The sequence below is a fragment of the Telmatherina bonti genome (assembly GCF_933228915.1).
Source record: "Telmatherina bonti genome assembly, chromosome: 2".
Lineage (NCBI taxonomy): Eukaryota > Metazoa > Chordata > Actinopteri > Atheriniformes > Telmatherinidae > Telmatherina > Telmatherina bonti.
Genome location: NC_136620.1, coordinates 18,619,642 through 18,637,316, shown reverse-complemented (window position 1 = coordinate 18,637,316; position 17,675 = coordinate 18,619,642). Strand labels below are relative to the sequence as shown.

Sequence of the window (17,675 nt, the reverse complement as noted above, 5' to 3'; positions counted from 1 at the left end):
CCTATATTTTCACATGTATTTCATTAGTTGTACTACAGTTTCTACATAACATAAATTGAAGTTAAAAAGACTAAACATCTGGTACTTTGGCTACAAACTGTTCAGAGGTGGGGGACATACTCAAAGAGTTCGAACAAAGTTTGATACAGCTAAAGACATCTACCCGTCAAATGTAATCAATTTTGTAATTAATGCTATTATCCCATGTAATGCAAAATATGTGTTTTTTTTGTCTTGATTTAATACTGCTGCTTCTTCCTTGTAACATTGTGTTCTCACTGTAATAATAGTCCACATCTTTAACCTCACCAAAACATGACAGAGTGTGGGAAGTGGATAGAAGCAGAATTTATCAGATCAAGGAGAATTATGTAAAACTTTTATTTTTGTGTAAGGTTATTACATTTCAGGGAAAGGTTTTCCTAAAATTGATGCATTCTGGAAGCGCGCTCCATCTAAAATACACCTGGTGCGTGTTTTTAGTGGAGAGCTGCGATGAGGCACTTCTGGGATGCACGTAACACAGACTGTAACATATCCGGTGTAAATCAAACTGTTGAACAGGCTTCAAACATCATCATACTGCTGGCCAACAGTAATTTGAAATGGAATGCAGCCCATTTACAGCAGAAAGCAGAAAATAGGATTGGAATGTACCATGCATGTAGCAGCATCCAAAGCGACCAAATAAGCAACCATTTTCACTACACCTGAGAGAATCTTTACAAATGAAAACAAAAATACCGTTTTAATTTTTTTTATATTCAATAAACTCATTTGTTTATCTTCAAATATAAACATTTTGATTATTGTTCGTTTGCTCATAGTAACAGTTTAAATCGGCCTACTTAATTATCCATAATTTTTCTCGAAGTACACCATAACGTTGAGGATGTGAGGTCAGGCACCAAAGATGTTAAAACTCAAAAACCTCCCAGATGAGGAGGTTCATGTAAAAGCCATAAAATCTATAATAAATCTCACTCATTATAACTGTGAAGCCTGCACTATGTACTTAATCATGGGGGTGTGGCAAGGGTTAGTTAGAAGGCTTTCTGGATGCCTCTCTGGTAATGTGTTTGCAGCCCAACGGAGAGGAGTTTCTGAGGAATACCATGGGCAGCTCGAGGGATGGCATATGGAAACGCGGAAGGATTCCCAAATTTGTGGGAGTTTCATGTAAATCTGTTTAGTTACTCAGTATATCCAAAAATTATGAAAAATGGGTACGCTGAGAGTCTGCACATAGCACTCAGGGACCTTGCACCTCATAGAAGGGCTTCAATAAGCTGAGGCAAATGCTCCACAGCAATTGGAAAACCCTGAAACATGCGACATGGCTACCTAGCAAAGCTGCTTACATAAGATTTGACAAGCACTGCGGCTCATGCGCTAAACGTCTTTCAATGGAAACACCTAGAAATCGCAATTGTACTTTGTCAAGTTTTAGAAATATCACTTTTATTTTACAAAAAACTGTGATGTCAAGGGAACTATCTGTACTAGGATCAACTCCTCAGAGTGGACATGAAACTCTTCCCGAACAAGATGATTGACAGCTTCGATGCAAAGAAACTAAAGAAAGAAAAGCATAAGGAAACATACTAACGGTGTGTTCAGACCAAAAGCGTTTTTGACATTCTCGACGCTGGTCACATGGAAACCTGCCGCTCTTGACACTCAAAACACATTTGGTCTGAACACACCGTGACACAAGAAAAGATAAAATGTATCGGGAAAATATAAAGAAATATATGGAGAAATTAAGGGAAGAGATAAGTTAAAGAATGAAGTCATGTGAATTTATATTAAGATATTCATATTATTTGTCTATATATTTCCTCATTTATTTCCTTATTCTTTTCCAGAAATATTCTTTTTTTATGGCACTTTTATTATTCCATAGAATCCTGCAGCTGGGATAAGTTCTAGCATTCATACGACCATGAACTGGTATAAGCTGACAGAGACACCGGATGGATAGAGTTTCAAAGTCTTTCTGAAAACAAAACTTTTTCCACATTGCCCCAGTAAATATTAAATGACCCTTGGCCAACGGAAGACAAAGGCTGTATTTCAGGATCATGTTCACAATTGGCTTGTTTTTAGCTTGACAGCGCTTTAAGCTGCATTTCTGGATGACACACGGATGTCTCCAGATTTACATTTAAATGACATGACTTGTTGACCTCCAGATGATGTCTTTATGGGACCAAAATAAAAGGTTCTTAAGACTTTGCATCTGGACATTGCAAAGCCTACAGTAAAAAGTTATGGCAAAAACAGATACATCAACATTGTCAGAGCTGTTCTGGATGTCAGTTTTATGACACTTTATGGTACACACGCCCAAATCCTCTCTTACACATAACATTACATGTAGGAATAGACTGGGGGCAATTTGTTGGTACCACATTGACAGCATGCAAAATGGCTAACCTGTGTAATGATACAAGTACCCTCCAATTACAGTCTAACATACATTAAACTTGATATTTTCTTAAATATCCACCCCAAGCATGTATTGTCACCTCATGCATGCTCAGGATGGGGGACTGGATGGAAGTCAAGATTCAATGGAGTCTTCCTCCAGTTTTTCCTTCAGAGTTTTCCTTAACTAGCCTAATATTATAAACTGGCTTGAATTGAGCTGAGATTATATTATTATGAATATTCATTCATTCATTCATTTTCTGAACTGCTTAATCCAATTCAGGGTCGCAGGGAAGCTGGAGCCTATCCCAGCTGGCTTTGGGTGACAGGCAGGGTACACCCTGGACAGCTTGCCAGTCCATCGCAGGGCCACACAGAGACGAACAACCATTGACCCTCACACTCACTCCTATGGGCAATTTAGAGTGACCAATTAACCTATCATGCATGTCTTTGGACAGTGGGAGGAAGCCGGAGAACCCAGAGAGAACCCACGCATACACAGGGAGAACACGCAAACTCCACACAGAAAGCCCACCATCCGAACCTCACCCCAGCCAAGTATCGAACCGTTGACCTTCTTGCTGTGGTGCAGCTGTGGTACAGCTGTGGCATTAGATGCTATGCAGTACTGTGGCTTTGGTAAAGTAAGCACAGCATCTCAGCACAAACACATACTAATTGTTGTCCATGGTGGTGGAAGGTTGATGATGTGGGCTTGTTGAACAAGAATGGAAATATAAATTTGTCATATTTCCATGTAATGGTTTTAAACTGAATAATTGGAATAATATATACTGCACTGTATCACCATATAGTGAAAGTATTGGCTATATTGATTGTGGATGTTGCATATTAAGTTTTTCTATTTTTAGTTTCAATTCACCCATTTTTCTTAATGTGCTTGATATCTTTAGCCCTATGGCATATCTGTCTAAGTTATGTTTTAAGGTTTTCATGAAGTATAATATACATTATACATTAGGAACATATCTTTGGTAAAAGATTTGATGTCTCAGCAGTACCTAAAAAAAACAAGTTTATAATTTCATCTTTGTAGGGCGGTCCAGTGCGGTGACAGTCTCAACTTTGCACTCTATTGGCTGCTGGACATGGGACCCTCTTGATCTACCCCTGATCCTTGTAGGGAGTACAATCACATTTGCATGATCACTCAACCAAACTCACCCCTTATGTTAAATACACATGTGATGGGGTCAAAAGCATGTTTTTTTTTAAATGGGATTGTTTTATTGCATGTGCTTTTAACTTATTGCTGTGCCACTACTAACCCCCCCTCTGGAGGCCAACTCCACCCTAATTGTACAAATGTTCTTAATATCATTTGGATTTTACCTGGATAAATAATGATAAAATTAAATAATATCATGCGATGATTCAATATTCAGATCATATTTAATCCTGTAGGCCTAGTGAACGATAATTGAAAATTGCGTCCTGCATTTTTGTAAATGACAAATGAATTTTTTAACGTCTCGTGGTATTAAGCTTGTCATGTTGATCTTCTTCTCTGGCGTCTCCATCACTGTGCACGGTGCACTCAAGGTGGTAGACTGTGATGGCACTTCTCTTTAGGGTTACTCATCATATATATAAACAAATGGAAAATTCTTTGCTTAAGAGGATGTGTCAGATTATGATTGATCATAATATACCAATGATAACACATATGTAAATGCAGACATTTAGTTGGATGTAAACAATTAAAATTACACAATGTCCATATTAGACCAGCTTAAGACCATGTGTCTTTCTTTTCCCTTTTTTTTTTTTTTTTTAATGTATGTTAAAACATGGTCATATAATGTTTTAGAGTCTGTATGTTATCACCAGTCTGTCTTGACCCTGGCTGGACTCTCTTGCCAACTCCAAGCTAGTTTTTACGTAATTTATTTATCCTAATAGTGTTGGTTACCTTCATCTGCCTCCCCCATGTTTTTGCTTGTTCACTTGCATCAGTTAGAGTGAAAGTCTGCACTGACAAACAGGCTTCTTGTTGGTAAGAACTGGCAGCAGCCTATGTTACAGCTGTTTTGTGTCGTGTGGAATTGATTTGCTTTGTGTATGGATGTGGTGTATGTGAAGTTTAAAAGGAAAAGCTTAGGATTATTGAGGCTGTTCTTTCTCAATTTTTTATAGCACTGATAGTCAAGAAGCCATTTGCAAAAAAAAAAAAAAAAATTGAATAAGAGTAAATTAAACATTCAATAAATCAGTCAAACTTCACCTGAGCTTTTCTTGCAGAAGATTTGCAACGCTGTGTTTTTAGTTGAGTTGAACAATAAAGGTCAACACCACCAGCTGCCCCGTGTTATTATTTGCCATTTTGCAGTTGTGCACGACTGGCTGACTGACAACATGACTGTTCATGCGGCATTCACTGAAAGTTACATTATCCCTGCGATGCATGAATTATTAAACATCGCCACATTTTCTTCACACACAGCATTTACACTGACATCACAGTATTGATTTATTAAAATTATGATCATATTTCAATTTCTATTTTTTTTTTTTCCATTTTTCTATTCTGTAAAATATGTATAAAACCATACATTTATATATCTATGCTGTGATAGTATAATTGTCTTTTTTTCTTTCCCTGTTTATCATTAAGGCAAACTTGGTATTTATACTGTATACCTACTCTATGCCACATGAGTTTTTCCTGTGCAACAAGCCTGTTGAAGAAACTGTATTTATTTCTGTTGATCCAGTATTATTTATGTAAAGAACCACTGGAAGTCAAGAGCTAGCAAGACATGTTTTGCATGTTTCAAAATTCTGTACTCAGGTTCAAAAGAAATGTTAAAAACCATTTTTATAATGTAATTTACAGAAAGAAGCTTCCAAAGTTGAGGCGGAGGTCCTGTAACGTTTTCCATCTGTTTTCTCTTTAAGGGAAACCCAGACATAATATTTTAGATTTATTCATTGTATACAGAGCAGAGGAGATTCTGTTGGAATGGGACTTTTTACTTCACTTTGTTGCTTACATTGTTATGTTGGCATGAAAACACAGAAATAAATACAAGTTAAATCACATGTTCATGCGATTTGACACAATTATCATTTTTGTTGAATTACTTTAAAACATATTAATGTTGATGTGATTCTTTTTCTGTCAATGTACACACCAACAAAATCTAAAATCACGAAGGCCTTGGAACAACGTGACTCTTATAGTCATTAAAAGAAACTTTTGTCCTCAAAGTATCTAAGTCTCAGAAGTACCCTCCACCTGCCCATGAGAACCCAATATTAAGTAGAAGCCGTATTTCTGCCCTTCTGCATTACTGTAACTTCAACATTTTTGTTTTTGCCACAGACAAGCACCCGACAGACCCATGAGATCAACACATGCCTTGTGCCCCCAACTGTGTCAACAGGACTAATGGTTTGTTCACAAAATGGGAAGCTGTATTTATACTTGTGCATCGCCTGCATGATGAAACTCCAGCTTATTAGTCTGACATGATGTTTAAACACATTTTCAGTCTAACAGGGAAAATGATGTGCAAGACAACCTCACTTACACACTCTTAGCACACTGTAACAAAAACTCACATGTACAGGTGCAAATATATTCTTCTGTAAACTATAATTAACCCAACAGGTGCTGGTCTCTCTATCATAATTTGAGTCACTTAAACGTGTATGAGGACATCCATGCAGAGCACATATTCCATTGCAAAGACACAGCAGCTTGTCACACAAATCATTCATTAAATTATTTATGTTTTTGCCTCTCAGCCCTTTAAGGTCCTGGTCTGCCATTTTGTTAGTTTGCAGTGACTTTGATGAATTTCTTAAATAATTGTAGAAATAAACCTGTCTGAGCCACCTCCACCAACTGGTTTGGGTATGTAAAACTGAAACTAAGTGTTTGCTATAACACTTCATCCATTCTACTGTTCTGGCCTTCTTGTTAGTGTGAAAGTTAAAGGGTTAAAGTACTTCTAGCTGCAAGAAAATCTTCAAAATCATGAAAAACTTTCAGTTTCTCCTCCTGCTTCAGTCTGCACATAGTTTTGTTTGACTGCAGGATTTTTATTTAGTTGCATCTGCTTTTTTCTACTCATATCTACTGCATTTTTAACACCAACATTTTCAGCTCATTCAGGAGAAACAACTATTCCTTTTTCATATATCTGTCAAGATATTAAACTTTCTTTGTAAAAAGATTAATTTTTTAAATATATTTAAGCTTCCACCTTTAACTTAGATTTTAGTTGAACTGTGTCTGTTCTGCATTTTTTACCCTGGACTACTTTAATTCCCCATGTCACCAACAATATTGTAGCTTCGACTTTCTCCTTTTTTTGAATGATTAAATAAACATTTTGAAAATCTTAAAACACTATCCTTATGCTTTTGCTTTAAAACTCTGGAATTGTTTCTGCAAAGGTTTCTGCAGGACGTGTTCAGCTGTTTTTCCACAAGGCTTCTGTAACTAGACTCTCCAGCATGCATTCAGCCTACAATTTCCACACTGCTGGTTTGCAAGCAACCATTTTCATTCATGTTACTTGTCGCATGCTACAGCTCAACTTCAGGAATAAATTTAGAAACATGGTCTTACATGACTTCTGCTCATCAGCCACAATCAGTAAATGACCTGATTTGACAGAAAATTGTGGGCATTTTCAGCCTCCCGTAAGACTTTAATGTTCAGAAATTGTAAGCAACACTTTCTCAATATTTGCTTCAAATGTTGTGCAACATGTGCATCTATTTTACAAAAATGTCATGGTTTGCAGGTTCCATCTTCTGTTGCTGTCTCTTCGTTTCTGGTCCTTTGATGTTTTATGAGTCATGTTTTATTTTGTAGAACTTTATTTTATTACATCTGCTTCCTGTTTTTTTTAACCAGGCCTTCTGTATATGCTGCAGGTTTGCCTTCATCCATTGCCAGCTCAATGTTTGTTAGCTGGGTTGTCTAGTAGTTTGCTGTTATATCTTTTGTTTAACAAACCGTCAGACTACCTCCACCCGCCTCTCCTGCTTCAGTCCTGCAGTTGGGTCCCTGTTCTTCATTTCTAGCTTTCACATTCCTAAATTCCAAATTACTTAGTGAAGCTGTTCCTGCAGCTCCAAGAGGGCTACAAGGCTCCCACAGACACCTTCATGCTGCCATAAACCATGCAGCGCCAGATCTGGTGGAGAAGTGGTCACTATTCAGGGGAACCAGATTGGTGATCTGGAGACCTCCACCTGGAGGTCCTGGCCTCCTACTCATCCTAAAAGGAGGAGGGGGGTAGGGGTTGCTGCTCTGCCATGTATAGTTTATGTTCCTGAGGGAGGGTGCTCCACATTGCCTTCCTGGGTACTGTCATGATCTGCTGGTTTTATGTTTTGCTGCTGGTTTATAGTCTTTTATTAATGTGAATGCCCATGGGGCATTTTCCTCCTCCTCCTACACTCCTCCTACACTGTTCAAGTCACTTCAACCATTCACAACTTAAACCCTGCAGCTCCTTCAGGAATAGTGTGCTATGACTTTTGTCATTTCAAATCTTTTTAGTTTTTGAGATATTTCGCATTTTGCAAAAATTAATTCGGCCTTGTGATTGGATGAAAGTCTTTCAAACCCACTGTCCATTGGACGTTGCAAAAATTCAGCTCTGCGATTGGTCAGTTTTTGCATAATGAGCTGAAAACTGCTTCAACAGGGTTTCGGAGCTCTGCACCAGTTTGCAGTGTTCATCAAGTTCCCGTCCCCATTGTCTTTCCTGCAAAATGTTTGGCGCGTTACTCCTCCTACACCTTTTGCCTCACTTCAACTATTCAAATATCAAACTGTTCAGCTCATTCAGGAGACATGTGCTATGACTTTTGGTCTTTCTAACATGTAAACTTTTCAAGTTATTCACATTTTTGCCAAATGTTAAAATCCTCTACAGTTATTGGACAAAACGGAAGTCAGCTCAGCGTTTGGTCAATTTTGTGCACCAGTACACAGGTACACATACAAGGCATGGGTTCAAATGCAGCATTTAATATGCATTTCTCTTGTCATTTGTTAGCTGTTGCTTGTGTGATAGCATGCAGTTCTGCAGGCTGCTCAATGTGAACTATTGCTCTCAGCTACACACTTCAAGGAGCAAAGGAATTTATTTAAACATGAAGGATTTGTTCCAAAAATGCTCCCTGCAATATTTCAACACTTTCATAAATCTTAAACACGTTAAAAAAGTTTTTCACATTGAACAGTCTTTCACATCATTACTGGAGTTTAGTTGAACCTTGCACATGTTTTTGCAATTCCGCTAATTACACCCTGCTGGAAGTTTTAAAAAGGCATGTCCATCCCAATTGGAAAAAATTTTACTGAGCAACTGAGAGTACTAGTGGTGTAGTGAGTAAGCCAGTGTGCTTCAATATCAAAGTTCATAAGTTCAATCCCAGTGTGGGGCAGTTAAAAAATGTCAGTTGTGCCTTTTTTATTTTTCAATTTCTTATACTTATATAAGTATATATACTTATACTTATGCAATTTCATTTCAGTCATTCAGTATAGTTCAATAAATGGGCATTCACAGTTGCTATTATTTCAATAATAGCTGTTTCTAGTTTTTTTTTTTTTTTTTTTTTTTTGTTTCCTGTTTTACTCTGTAGAGTATTTTAACTCTTGTGTATTCTGTTTGCTGTGCTTCCTGTTCCCAGCTTCTGGTCCGTAATAGTCACACCTGCTTCTTGTTTTATAGCCAGTCCCTTTTCATATCTGCTTCAGGTTTTCCTTTCTTGACCTTGCCTCTGGTGTTTCTGTCTTGCATTTGGGTCCCACTTCCTCACATCCAGCTTCAATGCTCTTTGATGAATACACAGTGATGACGGAATAGTAAAAAGTAGACGAGATAATAAATATTCAAATTTTGCTGAAATGAAGGAATACTTTCAACACTGCTTCTGAAATCCATCGATCCAACCTTTGTCAACGTTACATCCGCTTATTTCAATGCAGAGTATTGAGGCTTTTGATATCAAGAATTTAAAGTCAAATTTTCTCTTTACTTGCATATATATTTTTGTATCTTTAATAAATAATCTTTTGGGGATTGCACAACATTCTCTATGAATGTCTTATGTAATGCACATTCGAGCCAGCATCTGCAGGGTGAGGCTGGCTGTCAGTTAGCTCTTCACACAAAAGCGGACACCTTATGTTGAACATCTCGTCGTCACATCAGTATCACACAAGGATCCAAACGACTCAGAGTGCAGAACTGCAGAGCCATATGCTCTACATTTCCTGCACGTGTTTAATGGATCCTCATATTACAGGCTCTCAGCAGGTAGCGCACGCTGACTCTGGCTTAGGATATAATATGATTGTCTGCCTCCATCTAGTGGCTGCATGCACACCAACCAAGGCGCATCAGTGAGTTTGCAGAGATCACTGCACAGTTTTTTTTTTCTTGATTTTAATACAGTGTCCCTGAATTCTTACATATTATGGTGTTGTATTTATTGCTGATATTACAGAGACAGCACTCTCATAATTTTGGATAATCTACAAACATTATCACTTGGCCAGCAACAATATTCTCTGCAATGTGGATCCGGTCATTATGACAATGACCATATCGACAATAATTGTGATCACATTAGTTCTTCCAGAAAAAGCATGCTCAATAAAGAATCAATTTCTGCCTTTAACTTGCTAAAAAGACATAATTGCAGACATTTTTGCCTACTATGAAGTAATTATAAAGTCAGTATTAATAAAGACAAGAGTATTTCATTTGAACAGTTGCTAAAAGTTGCTTTACTCTTTAAGTTAGTTGCATCATTTAGACTGAAACTATAGTTGCGTTTTCAACATCTTTGTTCATTTAGTCAACACACTCAAAAATAGAGGTACCAGCTTGTACCTAAAAAGGTACAAATGCTTGTCGCTGGGGGTGTACTCTTTTGAGAGACATTTCTGTACCCTTCAGTTCTGGTCTATTTTTGTACCTTATCAAGTTCAACCTCACCTTATCAAGTTATGTTTTTTATGTTTTCACAGGATTAGGCCTGGTCCATGCAACTTAGCAATATTATCTTATCTTTAATCTAGAAATAATCTTCAAAAGCTCAAAATACTGACCAGCCATACACTTAGTTTGCAGCATCTGACCTTCATTGTCTGGTGTAGTAAATGACTGTTAAGTAGTACTACTGTCATCACTCAACTCTGCTCTAGTTTGTAACATTACAGCCATTAACATTACATTTTTCAATGCTGCAGGTACCCTTATGGTTAAAATGGTACAAATTTGTACTTTATGTCACTTTGAATCCTTTTTCGTACTCTGAAGGTGTGCTTCTGGTCTCTTAAAGACCAGTATTGTACTTTTGAGAGAACATTTCTTTAAAATGTACCTATAGGTACAGAAATGTCCTTATCTTGTACCTCTATTTTTGAGAGTGAAGATGAAACTATATGCAATGATGTTTCTAAGTGCTTTCTGCAGTTAGATCTAACACATTTAAGCTGATAGGTTTTTTGTTTAAAGAGAAAGTTGGAATTGTTTGCTATGAAGCAGAAAGCATTTAACTGTCTCAGGGATGAAGGAACACTCCAGCATAATTTGATATTCAAGGTAGATGTACCTCAAAATCGTCAAAATAACAGACAAATGAATGGCAGGGTGGCTGGACAGACGGATGGACGGACGGAAACAGATTATGTGTGGCTAATCATCACTAAATCTGGCCAGCGTGATTGTTCAGTGCACAGCATCATGTGCTGTAATATGTGCTTTCCAGCCATGACTGCATGAATGGGTGTGTTTGGTGTGAGAAAATCAGCTAGTTGCATGAATGATGTTAAAAAGAAAAGTTTTCCCAAGTCCAGAGTCTCTAAAACACACAGACGGAAACGGCAGAACTAGTTCAAGACAAGTTGTTGGCTGTTGTTTGGGGTGATTGATAAACCACTTCAGTTGTTTTGTTGATAGAGCTTTCATGATGTCAACGGGCGATGGCACTCCTAAGAAATACGATGCGTGTATTTGCAAAGGAAGCCGCAGGAATCAGTCTTGTGTCAGGAAGTGTACTTTGTACTTGGCGAGTTCACTGAACCTGAACACTCAACTCTGCCACTGCTGTTGCTTCAGCTTCTCTTCTTACCCCAGCATCACAAACTCTTTAAGTTCTTGCTTCATATAATTTTTGGAAAAGCGAATCTCTCCAAGCTGAACAGCAGAGTGAAACTTATTGGGAAATTACACAGATAATCACAGAAATATTTGTCATATTTACGAACGTTAGAAAAACTTTTTTTTACTGGATTATTTTATTCCAGTAACCCAAAGTCTAAATTGCTGAAATGATCATGTTTTTAATTTTGCATCTTACATAATGCAAATGAACAAAGAAAAAGCACAGAGGTGCAGGATCTGAGCTGCTGCATCAGAGGACAGAAAACCTCGCTGATGCGTGAAAGCCAAGAACATACCCTGCCTGATATGTGAAACCCAGCATGGACCAGTACCACCTAACTCCCTCCGGATGGCAAACAAAAGGCTTCTTGTGTAAAATGAAGGCAAAATAGCAAATTTCCTGCAAGCTGAACGATAGGGAGAAAAGACTTTTGTGTTTCACTGTACTTTACAAATCATATAGTTTTGCTTTAAATAAAATATATCTTGTAAGTTCACTGGCATTGGTAAATCACATTGTTGTAGACATTTTCTCATTGTTTTAATCTGTTATTCTGTGTGAATGCCAGAATTATTCTTTAATTTAAATTAAATCAATTTAATATTTCTATATTCATGTATTTGAATTTCTGACACTTAAATACAATCTTACTTGAGAATGTGAAGCGGTTTAATTTACTGCCCAACTCTGAGTGAATCTGGGATAATATTTAAACTCAGGACAAAAAGACAGATACATGGATTTACATGTAGACATAGCTCACTGATGAATAGCATAAAAAACAATGCAGCCTTATTTCTACCTTTTTTCTGTAAAGAAAGAGCTCTTGTGAAACATGTTGACAAATGAATTATGAAAACTGAATCTGGATGCCAAAGTTGGCAGACTCACGTTAATTAATTAAGTCTATAATCGCTAATTCAACATATCTGAACTGAATACAGGAAGTTTTATTGTCGAGCTTTTCTATACATGTGTCAGGTGGCGTACAATACACGGCTCAGCGTGATAAATGGGACGTCCTGCCTTTACATGTCAGCATGCTGACAGACTGACCTGCTCACCCGTCTGCAGAAGTCTTTGTTTTATGTTCCTGCTTTCCAGATTCTTCTTCAAATTTGGTCAGTAGGGACAAATAAAAAAAGAGGAAAAACATCGACCCTGGAGTCAGCTGTGAACACTTGCAAACCCCATGCAGTCTGGTGTTTTTAACATTCACACATAAACACACACTGTGTATGCGTCTGACATAACATGAACTTTAATTTATTGTCTGGAGACCTAACTCTCACCTTTAACAGTAAATTCAACCTGCCAGAGTTTTAATCTTTGTCCTTCCCTAAAGCCTAATATTGCGATGATTTACAATATTAACACTTTCTTCTGTCCCCATGAGGAAAACAAGTCCTCATGCGAGTGTGTAAACAGGATTACCTGCCCAAACTCTGGCCTGTTTTGGTTTACTTAAATTTCTGCTTTGAGATAAAGGTTTTACTATCTCTGATTAAAGCCTGAAGGTCTTTTTGCATAACTAAATATATCTGAAACCACATTCTGAACCATGCAGCCAAATCTCCTGTAAAAGCTCGTGTTTTGTAAAACACGTGCACAGTTTGGTAACTTTACATTCCATAGTGGCTTATATTCAGCTCTTAGCTGCAAGCTGAACTGTACCCACTCTTTCCTTGTTGTTCTTGAAATATTTTGGAAAAACTCCTGATTTTTGTCATCCCAGAGCCAAAGAATCACTTACCCCAAATGCTGGATTGAGCCCCAGCTCTATCTTGTCCTCTGTGGTGAGATGCATTCTGGTAAACAAAGCAAGGTGGTATATCTCTGCTTCTGTGGGCCTCTTAGGAACACAGGAGGTGCACAAGGCGAGAGTACGAGACTGACTGACCGCAGATGTAAGAGGGACCCCGTGTCACCAGGGAAACGTGGTAGTATCAGAGCTAAAAGAGAGCGGCTTGATAATTTTGAAATCTCCTCTCCCAGCCTGAAATGTTTCTGCTGCGCTGGTAAGCAAATGAAAGCTTTAGTTACTCTGACTTGTGGTCATGTGTCTGCTGAAGTGTGACGGTGGATCTAAAGAGGATTGAAGCACGTTTGTCACATGCATATCACAAACTCTTCTACTCTTACAGGCTGCTGTCATGAATGGTTGTACGATTTCATATTTTTAAAAAATGCACAGATATTCATACATACCCCTGCAAAATTCTAAGCCAATCAGTGACCACGTCATTGCAAGTCGTGTTGTCTGCAGAGCTGATCTGGTGCCAAAGCAACAACACCAAAGGCTGAAAAAGAGGAAAGTGTTTTAATATCTTTATCATAATTTCAGTGATTTAGTTTTGGTACAAAATATAGGAGTTTCATTGTCTATTTTTTTTTTTTTTGTGTGTGTGTGTGTGTGTTGGTGTATTTTTTTTTACGTACTCAGACCATTTTGAAAGACACTTGACCTAACAACTAAATTTAGTAATAACAAGATTAGGACACTGAATAATAACTGAATTGCTGCATTAATGGGCTCCTGACTCGCTTTCACTCAATTGACCCAACATCATCAGTGGACATCAGTCCATTCATACGGGACCGTGGGACTGTTATTTATACAGATCACTAATTGGCAGCATCGATACAATAAGATCTTAAATCCAGTCTCCAAGTAGACCTGAGATCCTCAGCATGATGGTGCATTGAAATAGATTGTGTCTATAAATAAATGAGAGCCAATAAAACTTTAATAATTTGGCCAAGAATATGTCACAATTGTGACTTAAAATGTGTGCAGATTAAATCTTGAACAATTTTGAACAATTACTATTTAAAAAAGATCATCAATATGAAATTATACAGGTCTGTAAAGAACACATCTCAAATTAAACTCTGCTGTAATTTATTTAATCAAAATAGACTTGCATTGAAACCCCAGCAAGACTGAAACTATATTTTGTCTAGTTTAAAACCTATTGTCTTCTGTAAACGGTTTTTACATTCCATTTTCACTTAAAGGAATACCGTGTAACTTTTTACCACACCATCGGCCTAAAGTGATTGATTATGGATGATTTCTGGGGTCAATGTAAAGTGCTTGATGCGTGTTGATGCTCTAACCCTGAGGATCTACTGAACGCCGAAGCACCGCCTTCGCAGCTGATACCGACAACACTTGTAAAAAGGACTGGTTTTACCACATGCACTGCGGTGCATTTCTAAAGTATCTCAGAAGCGCCACCGCTTTCCGCTTCTCTAAAATATGCGTCGGTGCCGCTTTGCAATCTCATCAATCTGGAGCAGAGCGGATTGTTCAGACAGGACATCAGCTGATGAAAACCAAAGTGGATCTCTTGGATTTTAAAGACTACATGTCTGCTTTGGATGCACTGGTTGTACTCTGAAACATCAACATTTCTTTATTACAGGTGGCACTGGCACCAAGCCGTAGGTGCGAGACGGTTTCACTTAATGACAGTGTGGAAAATGCGTATTAATATAGGTGGAGGAAAGCGGCGCCATTTTGTAACCTATTGTTTTGACACCACAAATCCCTACTATAAACCAAAAAAAAAAGGACCACTGGCATTTGAGACATGGTCAAACTAGTTTATTGTTCACTTTATTGTTCAAGCAGTTTTATAAAACATTTTAAGTAGGCCTACACCAGCTATGATGCACAATTACGCAATCCTCGTGTGAACCGCAACACAGACGTTCCGCTCTAAACTCTGCTGGTGAAATTGGGTGTCGGACGGAAAGGTCTTCGCACCAGCTCCGCACCGCTTCCACAATTCTTCCTCGTTCACTGGATCCCCGGAGTGAGAGTGCTGCTCTCTTCAGAAACCAGACATTGTAGCATCACAGGAGCGGGTCTGCCTCTTATAGGATCATGTGGCCTGGAGCGTTTTGCTTTACAGCTCACCTTCTTTAAACAGAGAGGGCTGTGTTTCGTGCTACTTTTTCCTTTGAATGCAAATTTATCATGGCTGAATGAAGTAAGAGGGTTATAACGGTGTATAAGGAGGCCAGAAATAGAAAATGGGAAAAGGGTCACTCCAGAGGAAAGACATGTGTCCACCATGGCAAAGAATAAGGTGGACACTTGTTAGAGTCTGACAAAAGAACAGTAATAAAAGAACCCGCTCAGTTCGCCTCAGTATTATTAGACTGGTAAGTTAGCTCTTTTCCAATGTCTGTACTTTTTCATAATTTTCAGCCAGTCTTTATTCAAAACAATGGAAGAGCCTAATGATCTGCAGAACATTCATTCATTATCTTAACCACTTAGTTCGATTAAGGAAGCCGGAGCCTATCCCAGCAGTCTTTGGGTAAAAGGCAGGGTACACCCTGGACGGCTCACCAGTGCACCGCAGGATCTGCAGAACATTGCAATATATATCTTTGTTTTTATTTTGCTGTGTTAAGGATGCAGGACAGGAGAGAAGCAGAGTGAAAAAAGGAGACTCAGCCTGTTTCTTCCAACTCTCGCAGATCTGAGATTACTAGCTAACAAAATAGATGAACCTGAGGTGCTAACGAAGTTTAAAAGAATATATGGAAATCAGTCTTATGCACTTTACAGAGACATGGCGGCATTAACACTTCCCAGGTTCTAATGCATCTGTGCTGCAAAACTTTGCAAGCGGACTACAACAACAAAAACAGAAAAAAGCTAAAAGCCGGTGGAATTGCTAGTCACATCGAACTGTTTGCTGTGAGTTTTCACCATATTATTCACACCAAAGGGATTTCCTGTGTTGTTCTGGTAGCAGCGTTGCATGTGGCGAAGCGGTTAGCACTGTGTCACAGCAAAAAGGTCACGTGTTTGAGCCTCGGCTGGGGGAAGGTGTGTGGGTTGTCCTGCTTCCTCCCATCATCCAACAACATGAATGCTATTTTAGTTCAATGTTTCTCAAATTCAGTCCTCAGGCCCCCTTGCCCTGCATGTTTTAGACATGTTCCCCCTCCAAATCACCTGTTAATGAGCCCTTCATTTCATTCAGGTGTGTTAAGGTAGGGTTGCCTATAAAACATGCTGGGCAGGGGGTCCTGAGGACCTGCATTGGGAAACACTGGCTTAATTCGTTACTCTACAGTGTCCCTAGGAGTGAGTCAGTGTGTATGGTCGTTTGTCTCTCTGTGCCAGCCCTGCAATGGACTGGTGTACCCATCCTCTCACCCAATGATAACTGGGATAGGTTTTAGTTTCCCCGTGACCCTTAATTGGGATTAAGTGGTTAAGACAATGAATGGATAGATTCAGGTAGTGGTATATACTACCTGGTATTGCTGCAGATGCATCTTATGATGTAATCAGCTAAAGGCTCCAAAAGTAGCATCTTAATACTAATCAGTAATGCAACTTTACCGGCATTTCAACAATTTGTTAGTTGCTCCACCAGAGAAAATAAGATGCAATGTTAGAAATCTATATAGCTGTTTTGCACTGCCTTGTTAGAGGAGAGATCAGATCATAATCTGGTTCTGCTCACCTTCAGCTACAAGCCAGTCTTTCAGCGGCAATCAGTCCTCACACAGGCTGTTAAAACCTGGTCTAATGAAGCTGAAGATGTTCTGAGAGGACTGTTTGAGGCTACGGACCGGAATGTCCTCTGTGAACTGCATTGAGTGGTCATCAGTGCCATGACTGAGTGTAACAGATTAGATCAGCTTGCCTATGGACAGCTTCGTCCCAACAAGAACAGTGAAATGCTTTGCCATTAACAACCCCTGGATCACTAATGACCTGAAAAAGCAGCTAAGCATTCAAAAGAAAGCCTTCAGAGAGGGAGATGTGGAGTTATTGAAGAAAGCACAAAAACAACACAAATCAAAGATAAAGACATGCAAGAAGGACAACAGGACAAAGAAAGTCATCAAAGACAGAACAACGTGAGGGCTCTTTGGTCAGGATTAAAAAAGATCACTTCAATCTAAAGGAGGATCGCTCTGATGGAAGTCTGAACAGAGCTAATAAGCTGATAGGTTTGTTTTACCCCTTGCCTCCCGCCCAACAGACCACATACCCTTTACGGTTCAAGCTGACTGCTGTCGTCTGCAATCTCACT

The 17,675-nt window shown here is 38.6% G+C and overlaps 1 protein-coding gene across 1 annotated transcript in view; it reads right to left on the bottom strand.

Moving 5' to 3' along the window:
* LOC306768341 (solute carrier family 23 member 2) overlaps positions 1-16,981 on the bottom strand; it is a gene marked incomplete at both ends in the record, with an annotated part of 70,041 nt that extends 53,060 nt beyond the window's left edge. The window contains 2 exons of the mRNA XM_079256652.1: positions 13,358-13,456; positions 16,976-16,981. Coding sequence (XP_079112778.1) covers positions 13,358-13,456; positions 16,976-16,981 — 105 coding nt within the window. The remainder of the gene's footprint in view (positions 1-13,357; positions 13,457-16,975) is intronic.
* Positions 16,982-17,675: the final 694 nt, after the last annotated feature.